This window comes from Stegodyphus dumicola, chromosome 8 (assembly GCF_044657685.1).
Source record: "Stegodyphus dumicola isolate Sdum_Otavi_A_Nest chromosome 8, ASM4465768v1".
NCBI lineage: Eukaryota > Metazoa > Arthropoda > Arachnida > Araneae > Eresidae > Stegodyphus > Stegodyphus dumicola.
The window spans coordinates 78,895,973-78,911,624 of NC_140775.1; the positions used below are offsets into that span (position 1 = coordinate 78,895,973).

Below are 15,652 nucleotides of genomic sequence, written 5' to 3' on the forward strand. Positions count from 1 at the left end.
CCTACTTCGCCGACAGCGCATAAACCACAATAGAATAAATGCATTCTTTAAAATTCACTTTGTTTACCATAGCGCTAGTTTACCATAGCGCTAGTTTACCATAGCGCTTTGTTTTCCATAGCGCTTTGTTTACCATAGCTTACTTTGTTACTCTGGCGTTAGGTTTACTTAACAGTATTATATTTCATTCATATTATAACTCAGAATGCACAAAATGTATATCATTTAAAGAATTATCTAATCGTTGCCACATGTTCTATTCAAATACTATAATAAAGCTAGAACTATGTATAAAAGAAATTAAGCAAACAAAACAAAACAGGAACAGTTTTTCACAGACGATTGAGTATTTCTCATTTAATTAATTCAGTTCTCACTTCGCGAGAAGGCAAAAATACATAAAAACTCAAAATATCTATATTAAAAATTACGAAGTAAATCTCAAACGCTTATTTCCTCGAAAAAATTCCAGAAAGAATTAAGCATGATTTAATTGGCAATAATAAATGAATGCGTTATCTTTGTTGTTGCGAAGCTAAGTTTCTCTAGATCGGCAACAAATCCACTAGTCTCCTGTTTCAAATGTAAACATCAGTGGCCGCCATTAAAAACAGGCTTAGCGGCAATTAAACAACTTTAAAATTGCTGATAATTCTAAAAATATTGCACACAGATTTACTAAAGGTATAAAATCTTTAACCGGAAGATAAAAACAACATAATTCAATCATTTTTAAAGCAAAAAATGTACGATTTACAAACATATAAGAGTAAAGAAACTAAGATCACTGAGCCGGGTAATAGAGTAAATATATATATAAATATATTTATATACGTTTGGTGCGGCCGATTGCAACCAAAATACGAGGTGCACATCTACATGTTATAGCAGTCCTATATACAAAATTTCAACGTTCTGAGGCTACTCGTTTTTGAGTTATGCGAGATACGTACGTACGCACGTATGTACATACGTTCGTACAGACGCCACAAAAAATTCTCTTCAGAATTAATTTTAAAGCAGTTTTATATTTTTTTTGAAGGAAAAGAGTATTTTATTCTGTCCTTACGTACAGATATGATGCAAAAACATCGTTAAATTGCATTCGATAGCGGTCAAAATGGATATTTTCGTTGAAATATGCTGCCTGAAACTTTTCGCGATTACAATACTTCCTTTTTACTTCGTACAAGGAAGTAAAAAGGAAGAAAGAAAGATTCGCAGACATAACCTAATTCAAAAGCTTTCACAGCTTTTTGTTTCAGATTTCTCAAATTAAAAATTTTGATTGTTTTGTTGTTGTTGTCTTGTCCATATTACATGGAATAATGTTTGCCAGAGCCTACTCCGAAGAGAGGTAACAATTTTGATTATATAAGTCTTATAAAAATCAGTTTTTGATTCAGATGTTTTGGAAATGCGTTTCAATCTGCAAATGCACTGCAAATCAATTAACTCCATTTGGAGATTTTTCTAAAGCTGCTTCAGTATCCATGTGGGAGGCAATCGAATATATTTCAAATATTTTATCATGTTTCTGCAAATTGGTGAATCGATTGTCAAAAGCAGTTATAAGTCTTCTTATGTCTTATAACTATGTTTATAAAGACTTCTTATGTCTTATGACTTATTATTATGTCTATGGAATATTTCTTATTTCTTTGGAATTTTTATCACATTCCAAATTTTTAAATTTTTTCGATAATGGAAAGTATTAAATGCTATCATTTTTAATTGCGATTCAAATATATTAACAATTTCTTCGGCAATGCTTTCATCTAGGTAAAAGGATCGATTATCAAATTATATTTCCCTTGTAAAGTTATGTTTTTCCAATAAAAAACATAAATTCAACAACCTTTCATCATTACTTAATTCTGCACTGGTTTTTGGTTCTCATTCAAAATCAAACGAATTTCTTCGCGTAATTAAAAAAAAAAAAAAAAAAAAAAAAAGAGTAAACATTTTCCCACTACATAACTATTTGGCATGGCTGAAATATATAACATAATCATATTTAGTATATAATTCCATTGGAAATTCCTTAAATTGTTGATACGAAAGTGCATGTGATCAAGTATAGCTTACTATTTTTAGGTATAACACGATTCATCGATAGTACTTAAAAGCACACATTTTGTGGATGTATCAAACAACGGATAATAATTAAATATTCTGTTTTAAGGTTATATGATTATAATTTATTTATTAGTAATTTTACCAATCATCAGCCATCAGTTGATACTCCAGAAAGAATTTTTAAACTCCAGACGTTTCCGTATGAAGAGTTTTCGATAACCTGAAAAACTTCACCTTTTGCAATAATACCCTTTAAACTGATCAGGTTTAACATTTCTTCGGTTGACGAACGAATACCACAAGCTAAGCTGTGCAAAATGTCCGTACTTTTATCATATGCTAAAGAGAAATATTTGAAATCTCGAATTAGATTGCGCAGATTTATGACAGTTTCGTTTTGAATGTCGGTAATTTTCGAAGATATATTGTTTCCGACATGTACTGATATTTAAAAATAATTTGCTTTTATCAGGCACAATATCTTTTGCAGCAGCTTCTAAACGTTCTTTTACAAACTCGCCATCCGAAAATTTGTTTTCCGTTTTTAGCAGCTAGAAATGAAACATAATAATTTGCCCTCATTATATTAGACGGTTGTTGTAATATTCAAATAAACATTCTTTGTTGAGCTTTTAATTACGATATAAATTTTGTGAGTACCCCCCCCCCACAATTTTATATAACTTTTCACATCTTTAAACAATGGACGAGACAGAGAAGTAAAATGACACGTGCTAGCAGAGTTAGAGAGTGTAGGAAAGTGAGTGTGCATTTTAACAAAGCTGTATTATAGAGTCGTTTATTTTTCTTTACATTTTGATCATTAACTTGATAAAGAATATCCTCAATGCTACTCTTACATAATGGCGTAATGCGGATTAATTTTCAGATGACGCACTTAAGATTCATATATTAATAACTTTAAGACAGGTAATTACGGGATAGGTATATTAATAGCTTTTAGATAGGAAGGAGACGTAGCCAAATTAAAATGAGGAAGTAAAAGGACTGTTGTTAAATTAAAGTTAGCACTTTTCTTTCATATCTCTATCTATATCTAAAAAAACATATATAGTTTTAGTTTGTTTTATGAAAGACGTTATATAATATAGCTTTTATTCGTTTAGTTGGCGATGCGAGGAGCTCCAGGACCTGTCGGATTAAGTGGTCTCTCAGGACCTGTGGTATGTATATCATAATAAACTTTTCCGATTAGTTGATTGAAATGAAAATATATGTTATCTGCAAGACTGAGAATTATTATTAGTCAAAAGATGCTTTGTCCTTGAAAGACTATTGTTTTCGTTTTGCGATTTTGCGTTCACTATAAAACTATTCACTTTTCAAACTGTTGCCAGCAAATGTTAGAGTCCTGCATTATATTTCAAGAAATTAAATAATGAAAAATCTGCATAAATGTATATATTTTTCTCGCATTGTGATAAAACAACGGTACATAGAGCCATCGGATTTTGAATGACGTAATCCTACTGCGAATATGGGGATGTGGAAGCCCAAATTTGAAATTTGGAATTTGTTTTATTATAGATTTCATATTTTGTAAATCTTTAACGAATTTTTGATTAACAAAATCAAGGATTTCAAAGCGAGCAACATTGTACAGAAAAAACATTTTTATTTCAAATTTAAACTTTATGTATTTCGTTAAATTTTTTTAAAATATTTCTAACGTTATAATTATTATAGAGTTGTGAATTAGTATTTTCATAGTATGTATGAAGTAAAAATGTTTTTATAGAAAAGTGCTAAGTATAATAAATTGTAGCAAGGTTTGCAGATAAATGTCGATATTGTACTTAATGGACGTAAAAATGTAATTTAAATTGTAAAGTAAAACTGCAAAAACGTATATGAAAGACTTCTCTTTTTTCAAATGATGAGACGACTCAATTTCAAAGAAAATGACTCAATTTCAAATGTAAATGATGCGCAGTGCAATGCATTTAAATGCACAACGCACTTCTAAATGTTAATGTGTACAATGTAAAATTCAAAACTTCGCTTACTATTTAGCGTCAAGTATTGTCCTTTTACAGATCTAATGAACAATTTTCATCATTATAAGAAAATTGTAGGATGCATAATATGATAGAAAAATATTTTACTGCATCTATAATTCAGAATTTAATTCAAGCGAAATGAATAAATTTATGCAATTTATTTTCATTTTCTCATAAAACCTGCATTTATGTTCGGTAGGGACCACCAGGATTTCAGGGTCCAAAAGGAGAACCAGGCGAAGCCGGAGAAGAAGTAAGTAGAAAAAAACACATTATTTTTTCCTCAGATTTACATTTGGTTTTCTTCTTTGAAATGTAATACACTTAATCTCTAAATGTGCATATTAAGTAATTAACTTCTCATGTATAATGTAATAAATATAATTAAATAATTCTCTTGCGCCATTGCTACAAGGAATGAAGTTTGAATTTAACAAATACAATTTAACAAACGCAAAAAATACAAATACAAATATTATTTAACTTTACTATTAGTTTCTTATGAAGCAATGTAATAAATATATTTATTTATTAAAAGTTTGGGGAAAAATTTGAAAAATATTATATTCTACTAACGGTCTTCGGTAACGGGTACTACTGTGTTTTTATATTAATTAAATTTACAGTCTAGCGCGTGACTATATAGATCAAGATGTTATTAAAATTTAGTGTAAATTAACTTGTATTTGAATAATCTTTTACAATAAATAAAATTATTGGCATTAATTTTTTTTAAATGTTTTTGTGTTCTTCTGTTAGAACTGTCGGAAAGAACAGAAGTAATTTCTTGAACTGCAAAAGAGAAAGAAAATCAACGTACTTTTTATTCTCACTATATGGAAGAAAACTATCGAGAATTGTTCAGTGCAAGGAACTTTAGCATTTTGCAATAGTTTTCCAAGGAGTGAATATTACGATTTGAAATGTGATTCTAATGATTCGGTTCTTCTTGTAGGTTAGTCATGGCTATTTCTGATTACGTCACCAACCATTCATTAAAATTCTCGATAACAAAAGGTGTGTGTGTGTGATTATGGCAAAGCCTAGAGGGCTCTCTGCCTAAGGAGAGGGATGCTTTCATGGAGGACTTTCTAAGGGAAACTGGCTCGTATACACGTTATATATGAGGAAAACCAGGAAAACGCTCATGCAGCCAGCCCGTTCGCGGGATTCGAACCTCGGACTGAACTACCAGTGTTCAGCGACTTTACTGCTCGGCCGCTGGTGGGCCCGATAACAAAAGGCAACTGAAATTTGTAACATAATCAAGAATGACAGACTGAAGAATTATCAAAGTGTTTTGGTTTCTAATCTGAAAAGGAGCGTTTGTTGTAAATGTTTCTTGAAGGCTGATGAAATTCGAAAGAAGCATCTTAAATTTCTTATTAGCCAAAGCTGATATTCTCACTTTCTTGTTCTTATAATTAGGAGCTTCATCCCGGAAATTTCTCAAATTATTTTCAAAATTTCTGCCATACCAGAAGTATCTTATATTTCAGGCTTATATTTACTAAGATACAGATAGCATGCATATAGCATGCCAATCCTACAACATGATTTGTCTCTAACACGGTTTGAAGACGGTAGAAAATATCCTTTAACACGGCAGTTTTATACTAAAACAAAGGAAACTGCTATTACTGACTCCCTACAGCCAATTTTCTGATACTGCGCCATCATAACGTATTAAAATGGAACAAAATTAGGAGAATTCATCATGCAGATAAATTAGGAATACCAGAAGAAAGAAGAAGAAGCAATTACGTAAGCACATGCAGCCGAAGAACTAACGTTGGATTTCTTAGATAAAGGTTCTTTTCTTAGAAAAGCACAAAATTTGAGGGTACTTTTCCGTTTTGTCGGCGCAGCCGCTTAATGTCGCCAATAATGGTGCAACTGATGCCAAACGGAATATCCTCGCTGGTAATCTTTTACGCCTCATTTTCAAAACAAGTCGCAGCCATTTCTCATCAGATTGATTGGTTCTTTCAATACTCGCATACAATTACATAGAATTTTTACCAGATAATTAAATTTTATGCCATAAGGCCATTAGCGGTAATTAAGTCAATTAGGATACAATCATACCGTTCACCAGAAAGCGAAAATACGGAAAAGGCAATGTCAAGTATTAAATTCACCAATTCTAACGAGAATACACTGCAGTTTTACATAATTTCTGAGTAATCTATTCGTACGAATTGCAATAAGTCTTGCCTTTAAACTTGTATTCCAAATTAAGATTTAACTTGAAATTAATGTAGATAATTACTGAGAGAATTAAATTTTTGTAGCGTAGTTTACGTGAGATGAGATTCCTTGGGGTCACGTGATAGGAACCAGCGAATCAGCTTGTTGAATAATGAAAGCGTAATGAATTCTTAAATTAACGTCTTTTTACAAATTATCTATATTTATTGGCATTTTACAAAATTTTAAACGATATTAAAATGTTTATGCCTTCAAAATAAAAAATTCTTAGAACTAACATTTGCTAACATTTATGTGTATACTGTATATTGTCGCCAATAAAGTCTGCTTGCGAAATTTGCGCCGGCGAAACGGAAATGTACCAATTTGGGAAAAAAATTCACACGTGAATATCCCCACAGAATGCAATTTGTAAAGAAGCAAATGATCGAAATCAACAAATTTGTTCAAAAGTTAGAGCACAAGAATCAAGATTGCTGCTGAAGAAAACCTAGAGCATGAGAATATTTTGCCAAAAAAGAAACTCCTTCGTTTAAATAAGGTGATTCAATTAAAATAGTACAGATTTTTTAAAATCTATACATTTTAGAATCTAAACTTGTGCGTTGTACTACTACTTGATAACTGCAACACACAAAACATAGCGTTTTCTAGGAATCTAACCACTGTGTTATATGGTGGTCATTCGTATATTAAATAAATTTCCCAAAACTTTGTCTTTATTAAAATACTAAAGTGAATATTAATACGATTAATATCATATAATTTATTATGAAATCGCTCATTTTATGCTTTTACCTTAAAGGGACCGAGGGGTCTCCGAGGAATGATGGGACATCCAGGTAGACCTGGTCGAAGGGTAAGTTGAGTAAGTAGACATCTATTTAAAATAAAGCAAAGTAAACTGTTCAGATTATTAAACTTACTTTAGAAATATTTTTTGTTTTGCATTAAAGAGTGTTAGAACATTACGACATATTTTAACATTTCTATTGTATGCGTTATTATTTTAATCCCAGTGAGAGTTCTTTTATTTAATATTCCCTTTACCATTAAAGAAAAATGCAATCAGTAGGCTTTAGATAACGAGCGGGGTTGAATTTCACGCCGTCTTTTTGTTATAGGGTCCTGGCGGAAGAGATGGAGATAGAGGCCCGCATGGTCCAATTGGAGCAAAGGTAAGGTTATCATCATGTGCTTCCGAAGTTTTAAACAGCTGGAAGGAAACGTTAATTGCTTTTAAAAGTTTCTTTAAGATTCTTTGTTTTAAAATAAATAATTTTATATAATTAAGAATTCTATAATATAATTTTTACAGTTCTTTGCTATCAGTTGGGGCACTTTTGATTTTATGTCAATATTTCCTTTTATGCAAAATATTAATATTCTGTTACTGCAACTCCTCTTAAATCCTCACTTTGAACTTCATACTCACCACCATTATAAATTTGAAAACACGCGCATATAAATATGTAGCTACAAAGAAATTTCTCAAGCAGAATTAGGGCCTAAAGAAGATCTGATTTTCTCATTATATGAGTGTTGTTGTTGAAATGAAAATGCTAAAATTTTTTCAATAAACTAATACTCTTTTATCGTTCAGATATAAAAAAAATAGTTGTTGATCAAAGAAACAGCAATTTTACTTGATTTATAATACAAGTTTCTAGAAATTAATGAATGTAACATAATTTAAATGTTTACTAGTAGGAAAATGTACAAAATTAGTGGATTTTGGGCCTTTTTCATAAAGAATCTGTTTAGTAACTCTAAAAATACATGTAAAACGAGAAAATTAATATTACTTCGTATATCAAATTCCGTTGTTTTATTATCATGCTAATTTATTGCGTTATGTCGCAATTCCCAGATTCGAAATATTCATTTCTTTGTTGATAATATTTTCAGGGAGATGTTGGTTTGCCTGGAATGCCTGGACTACCCGGAGAAAAAGGAGATAGGGTAAAATTATAATTTATTTTAACGTTATGTTTTTCTAAATTTCCTCTCTCTATCAAATGTTAATATCTGAAACTTTATTGTATTATAACATTAAACAAAGTCTTAATTAATGTTGCTTCAACGCACGGTTTTAGATTTTAAAAATGCTTTTATTTCGTATACATTCAGAAGATATTATTTTGGGTCATCCGGAAAGTTCTACGGCTTTTCAAATCAAAGCGAATTTTCTTCTAATTACTTTGTTACTGCTGATAAAGAGTGATCTTGATTAAATGTTGTCATTTATTTCTTAATCTTTTCATGTATTGTGCAATTTGGTTTTCCGATGTAGTGCTAAGAGTGGAGAACCCAGTAGTTCTTTTTTATCATGTTACACCCTTTTATTTTAAAAAAGTTAAAAAGTGCTATCCAGACTTTTTCTAAAATTTGTGCTATGTATGGATAAAGTGCTGTTCCTGATGACGCAATTTGATAGCGGTTTGAGAATTTTAAGCTTGGAGATTTCAGCTTCGAAGACGATAGACTTTTTGCTTGACCATACAGTGTAAACAAGGGCCTTTTAAAAGGAGCTATCGCTGAAAATCCACATTATACAGTTCATAAGCTATAAGACCGTCTAAATATTCCAATCATTACAGTACATGATCATTAGAAGAAGATCTTGCATATAAGCTGCTACAGTATATGTGTGCACATACTATAACAGAGTAAGAATATGTTTACTTGAATTTTGATTTGTGATTCTTTGCTGGAGAGAAATAAAGAAGCTTCTTTTTTTAAACGACTATTCATTACATTACTTTCATTGGTACAAAAAAAATAACTATGACATTAGTCAAAAAAACCTCCTTTAGCAAAACTGAGAGGGGGTCTGTATTTCCCAAAATAATGCTTTTTGTATGGTGGGACTATAAATGAACTGCAAACTAAGAAATTTTGCCACCAAATTAGACAGTACATTTGGAAAAACACTGTTCTCAAATAGCAGTTTCAACAGCAGGTATCTAACCAAATTGCCCTGAGCTGACCAGTTGTTGAGGTATTATTTTTCATCATGACAACACCCATGCTCAGCCCCACATTTCGATGAATGTCAGGACAAAGACTTATTGAGCAAAGCTGGGATGTTTTGTTTCACTTCCCCATATTAACGAGATCCTGCCGCTTGGATCTTCATCTCTTCAGGTTACTTCAAAATTATCTGAACGGCCTGAAGTTTACTTCTTTAAAGAATGTAAAATAGCACCTCGATAACTTCGTTACAAATAAAAGCCTAACAACTTTTTTAAAAAAGGAATTTTCCAGCTGGCAGAACGATGACAAAACGTCATAGAACAAAATAGTACTTATGTGCTTTAATAAAATGTGCTTCTGCTTTTTTGTACTGCTTCATTTGCATTTATCATCTCCAAACCACAGAATTTTCCGGATGTCTCAATATTTCAATTTTCTTGTAATAGCGGATTTCTTGAATATTGTATTATGTATCTTCTTAGGGTTTTACGGGACAGCAAGGTGAACCTGGGATGATAGGGCATGATGGACCACAGGTAAAACTAAAAGCAATTTATACTATGATAGTGAATGTATGAAACAAGAATATTTTTTATAGATATTTCAACTAACTGATTTAAATTTCTTTTAAATATAATGTAAAAAGTGACCTATTATATATTTTAAATGATAAACATATCGAGATAAAGATGATTAAGAATTTATGACGGTATGATATCTAATGCAAAATTGTTAAGATTTAAGGTTGTAGAAACTATTTGAAAATGAATTTAATTATTTTGATTTATGTTTATGTATTTACTTGAATGCTTTGCTTTACTGTTATGTCCAGAAACGAATAAAACATGTAGATGTCATTAGCTTCGTAAAAACTGAACTATAGTTTTAGCAATCTGCATATAAATGCTGCAACAGAAATATTTTGAACTATAGAACAATTTTGGAAAGTTGACTGAATATCTTGTTATTACCTTCAAAAACTCTAACATATTCTTTCAAACATCATTGCAATACTTTTCGGAAAAAAAGTCTTTATTTCTAGTGAGCATGAAAATTTCAGCGCGTTTTATTATAATGTTTTGAAACATGCACTTACAGCTAGGGTTCTGTTTGTTGATTTATCAAAACAAACAACATGCTTTGTTCTAGGATTTCATTTTTATTTAGAAATACCTTGACAATCTTTGGATTTTATATTTTGTAACTCAGGCATTATTTTTATTTATGATCTAAGGGAGAAGAAGGTCAACCAGGACCTCCAGGATTGCCAGGAGATATGGTAAGACTGATTTTCTTTCAATTAAAAACATATCACTGTCTTGTTTTCATCAATAATCTAGATATTATTTTATAAGAAAAAGTTATTAAAACAAACCATAAATTGCATAATTATACAAAGTTAGAAAATCTTACAATACAAATTTAGTCAATCAGTATTATTTAAGTATATTTCATAGTAATATATATTTTATAAAAATACCCAAAAGGCCACGCTTCTTACAGAGTTACGTAATTTTTTAAAAAATATTTTTAGTTATGAGGCCGTAAACGTTTTGGGAAAAATTGCTTATCTCCACATGCGTGTGTTTTATACTTTGAATACTGGAGTAAACATTATGTTTTATGGTTACTATAATTTTTCGGCTTCTTTCAACAGTTCCAAATTTCATGTTATTTCTTCACCTCATGTTTTGAAATACTTATATTTTCTTTTATTGGAAACTGTAATCTTTTCAGTCATCTTTTAATCACTGGGAAATGTAACTTCAGAATTATTAACTTCAATATCGTTAACGACTATGTTTTCATTATACATTTTAAGATAGAACAGAAATCGTCAGTTGGAATTTATTAGATTCCGTCAGATCATGTGTCTTCCTTTAAAGTCTTTAAAAATTCAATGCTTAAAGCATCATGTTAACCGTAAAGTTTTTTTTTGCTATTAAAAGCTTCGAGTTACTATTTTTGTAACTCCAAGCTTTAATGTTTTTGTAATTTTGCTTTAATGTTTAATGTTTTTTTAATGTTTTTGTATAATGTTTTATAATGGAATTTTTTAGAGTTACTCTCAAAATGTACATTTGTTCCTGTTTTTGAACAACCTCTTTAGATCCAAGATAAAATTTAAATTCTCTTACCATGATTTTAAATTATATTGACAATTAGAATATTAGTTTTTTCTTTGACGTAAATTGTAATTAAGCATTAACATGGGTGTAATTAAAACTTTATTTGCTTGAAAGCTTTATTGCGTTTACGAATATAATTTATGCAATTTTTAGGGACCTAGAGGTTTCATCGGACCTAGAGGCTTTCCAGGATTGCCAGGACCACCGGTAAGCCAATTTAGACTTTTATGTATTGCACTTTTAAAAATTAACTTATAATCTCTAGCATATTTTAAATTGTCCATAGATTTTCTGAAGATATATTAGAAATTATAAGAGATACTAACATGGGTGATCTATAGCCTGTCAATTAATCATCTGTTAATTGCAAAATTAATTAATTGTAAGTTATATTGAAGCTGTAATTTATTGAACTATGTAATTATATGCCAAAACTGAAGTTTAAAACTGATTCTGGCAATGCAATAATATTATTTCATTATAGATTTAAATCTTCTTTGAATTATAACGCAACTAAAATTTAATTAAATAAGTTTTTAAAGACCTTTTTTTATAGACAGATATGTTTGATTAAGTTAATATGTGCTCATTTCAAATGGATAACAGATCACAAAATTCTGATTTACGTCATTTCAAATAGATCAAGTTTTATCTACAAATTAGTGTTGTGCTTCATCAAAATATTGTGATATTATTTTGTGAACTGTGCTACGTTTCTTCTTCTTTGGCCAGAGGGAATGTGCAGGCAAGCCTCCACATTTATTCAGCATAAAGTCTTTTTACTGCGACCGCTCAATGACAGAGCGAAATTCACGGCTACAACCGGTTTCTCCTCCTTCTGCTGTTGGGCTTCGAAGGTGTAGGTCGTTCTTCTGGCTGTCTTGACCCCGGCTGACGTGTGCGCCATGTTTGTGTTTTTCGTTCTTTTTTGACTGCCATCTCGATATTGTGTGTAGAGTAATGTATTTCGCCGAGTAAAGAAATTGGTACTGAAGATTCAACTAGAATTATCTAGATGCTGACTCCTGCAGTAAATTAACGAGGTTCTATGACTCTTCAAAAATATATTGAAATTGAAATATCCTTGAAAGAACTTGTGTCCACTTTCAGGATGATATGAATATCCGCCTTGTGCTTTTTCAAAAATATATTGGAATAACCAGTCAACTCAATTTCCTCCGTTATAAAAATTGATTATTTTTATCATGAAACTTTGTTTAAAGACGATGTACTGAGATTCACTTTGATTGGAATATTACGCGTTTCTTGTACGAAAGGTTAGGATTCAGAATGGTAGGACTATTTCTTTCAGCCGCTATTCGATCACGGTTAATAAGCTTCTGTCTGGCGATATTTACTTAATTTATGCTGGTATTAATTCAAAATTTTATGATGTCAAGTTATAATAAATATTACTTAGTTCACATTATTTGAAGTGTTATCCTTTGGGGTCAGATCTCACATTTCATCCTGCACGTTTATCAAGTATATCTGGTTTATTGTACTTCATATTTTTATTACACCAATTACAAACACTCCCCCCTCCCCACCTACTGCCAATTTTGTTTGAGCATTTGGAATAAATACTTATGAATTTGAAATCAAAACAGATGTATCAAACTTACTAAAACCCAAACTGCTTAGTAACTTAAAATAAAAGTCGCAAACTGAGAATTGGTTCTATAGAGAAATTTATAATATATATCTGAAGAGTTTTCAGGTAAGAAAATTCTTTTCACCTAATTGTACTGAAGCGTACTGTGTTATAATAATGTTCCTGCCTTTCTTAACAAATAATAATTTTAATTCTGGGCTACTTGAATTAAGAGCCAGAGTCACTAGAATTCATTTAAAATCTATTGGAGACTAAATAATATATTTATCAATTAAGAAAAATTAAAAATTTGCTAAATCTGAATACTTTATTTTTAATAGATACTTCCTTTATTTTTTTAATAAATGTTATGATTTATTTTATCTTACTAAACACTACATTTCGAATTTCAAAACTTTATTTCTTTCGTAAATATTTTAAATCTTATCTTTCGTAAATATTTTAAATCTTAATTTTCCAATACATCACACATTAAGATCCTGTTTCATTAATAATCCTTCTCCAACAAAAAGGGCCTACCAGCGGCCGAGCGGTAAAGTCGCTGAACACTGGTAGTTCGGTCCGAGGTTCGAATCCCGCGAACGGGCTGGCTGCATGGGTGTTTTCGTGGTTTTCCCCATGTGTAACGTGTATACGAGCCAGTTTCCCTTAGAAAGTCCTCCACGAAGGCATCCCTCCTCTTAGGCAGATAGCCCTAGTGTGCTTTGCCATAATTAAATACACCACCAGCAACAACAAAAAGGAAACATAATTACAGTAAAATGCTGTTAAAAACTTTTCAAGAGCCAGAGGGTTATGGATTTCTGAAATGGGAAAAGGGAAGACTTACTAAAGAAATTTCTGAAATGGGAAGAAGGAAAACTTACTAAAGCAAAAGGATAGTTAGCGAATAGTTTAAAAGTCACCAGAAACATTAGAAGAGACATCTTACAGATTTGGGCAATGTTTAGTGTTTAATAATAAATAAGTATATCTTTTCAATTTTTATAGAATTAGCTCATTGCTAAAGGAAAATTTTTAAGTGCGTATAATGTATTCAGTTCCAGCATTTTTCCGAGTTGCAGAATTAAATAATCAGCAGACATATGTAGAATGTAATACATATTGATTTCCCTCTATTGTTTGGTTTTATCGGCCAATTAACTGTCGTAATCAATGAATTACCATCCAGAATATATCTGTTTTATCAATTTAAAACCGCATGAGGTTTTCTAAAATTTTCATCTATCGGTCATGCAGATATAGGCCTTTTGAAACAAAGCATATATTGATAACTCAGTAATCGGAAAACATAAATAAGATCGTCAGTAAACTTAAAAAACTGTTACATCGTCAAAGCAAATAACACTTCTTAAATGAAATTTTTGTACACTAAAGCAAGTTATGAATTAGTAAAAGTCATAAAAATACCTACTCTTGTTATCACGGAACGTGATTTCCTAAGGAAAAATCTTAATAAATAGGACTTAATAACTTCATATCAGGAAAATTCTGTATATACTTTTCGAGTTTTATGTGAGTTTCAAAAATCCGATTTCGTATTCAAAACTTAATGCCCCGAAATCCTGAGATAATTCAGAAACTCGCAAATAAAGACCTCAGACACATTCGAGAATTCTTAACCCAGGTTCAGATTATCTGCTGCAGCCCAAAAAACCTTTGTCTCCATCTTTTAATGAAAGCTTGCACATATTTTATAGCGTGTACACTTTACGATGAGAGGGGCATTTAATATAAAGACTGTCTTTCGATAACAATTTGAGAAAATTTTTCAAAAATACGCAATTTGTGAAAATGGTTTTTCAGATGGTACTTTAACATATTTCAAAAATCTTATCAAACTGTTTGTATTAACTGATTTTCAGCCAGCAGAAAATCAGCTTAAGGATTTATTTGTGATTTAAAAATTACATCTACGTAATTTATTTCAAATACTTACGTACTTACGTCATATTTTAGATTTACGTCATATTTTAGATTTGACGGTTTTTATATATTTTAGATTACGTCATATTTTAGATCTGACGTTCATTTTCGTCATATTTTAGATAATAAAATCTAACGAAAATGAAGGGATATTTTAATATAAAACACAATCTAAAACCTGGTTTCTCTCTGAATAAATTGTGCAGTATAGATATGAAAAATATACTAATTTATGTATCGTAAACTATTTTCGTTTAAGCGCTTTCATTTTGAACACGTAAAACACTGTATTAAAGCCTATGAACTTTGTATTGAGACTATTAATACCTGAAAAACGTGGAGTCATTTATCCTTTGGAGAGACTGGTGTTAAGAATATAGAGTAATCATTCGGAAAAAAAATTTAAAAATAATAAAGTTTTCAGATTTTAAATTACGTCCAAAGGGACTTTTTTAAACATTTTATGTGTTACCTTTATTTATTAAATATCATGTTTTAGGCATTTACCATAAAATTCAGTTCAAGAGCAATATCACAAAATAATTTTAAAATCACCATATCTTTAGAATTTCCGATGCACAATCTCACATGCTGGAGCTAAAAATGTTTTTTCTGTACAGCGTTGCCATTGCTTGCTTTGAAATCCTTGAGTTTGTTAATCACAAATTTGTTATATGTAAAAAATATATATAAAT

At 30.6% G+C, this 15,652-nt stretch overlaps 1 protein-coding gene across 2 annotated transcripts in view; it reads left to right on the forward strand.

Annotated features, from left to right (window-relative positions):
• Positions 1-15,652, forward strand: part of LOC118190119 (uncharacterized) — a 209,504-nt gene that overhangs the window by 55,790 nt on the left and 138,062 nt on the right. The window contains exons 10-17 of one of the 2 annotated variants that reach the window (XM_085822021.1): positions 3,207-3,263; positions 4,300-4,353; positions 7,117-7,170; positions 7,436-7,489; positions 8,220-8,273; positions 9,770-9,823; positions 10,522-10,566; positions 11,570-11,623. In XM_085822021.1, the coding sequence (XP_085678147.1) occupies positions 3,207-3,263; positions 4,300-4,353; positions 7,117-7,170; positions 7,436-7,489; positions 8,220-8,273; positions 9,770-9,823; positions 10,522-10,566; positions 11,570-11,623 (426 nt within the window). Of the gene's footprint in view, positions 1-3,206; positions 3,264-4,299; positions 4,354-7,116; positions 7,180-7,435; positions 7,490-8,219; positions 8,274-9,769; positions 9,824-10,521; positions 10,567-11,569; positions 11,624-15,652 lie in introns of those variants that run through there. The other variant, XM_085822022.1, reaches the window with a different exon arrangement.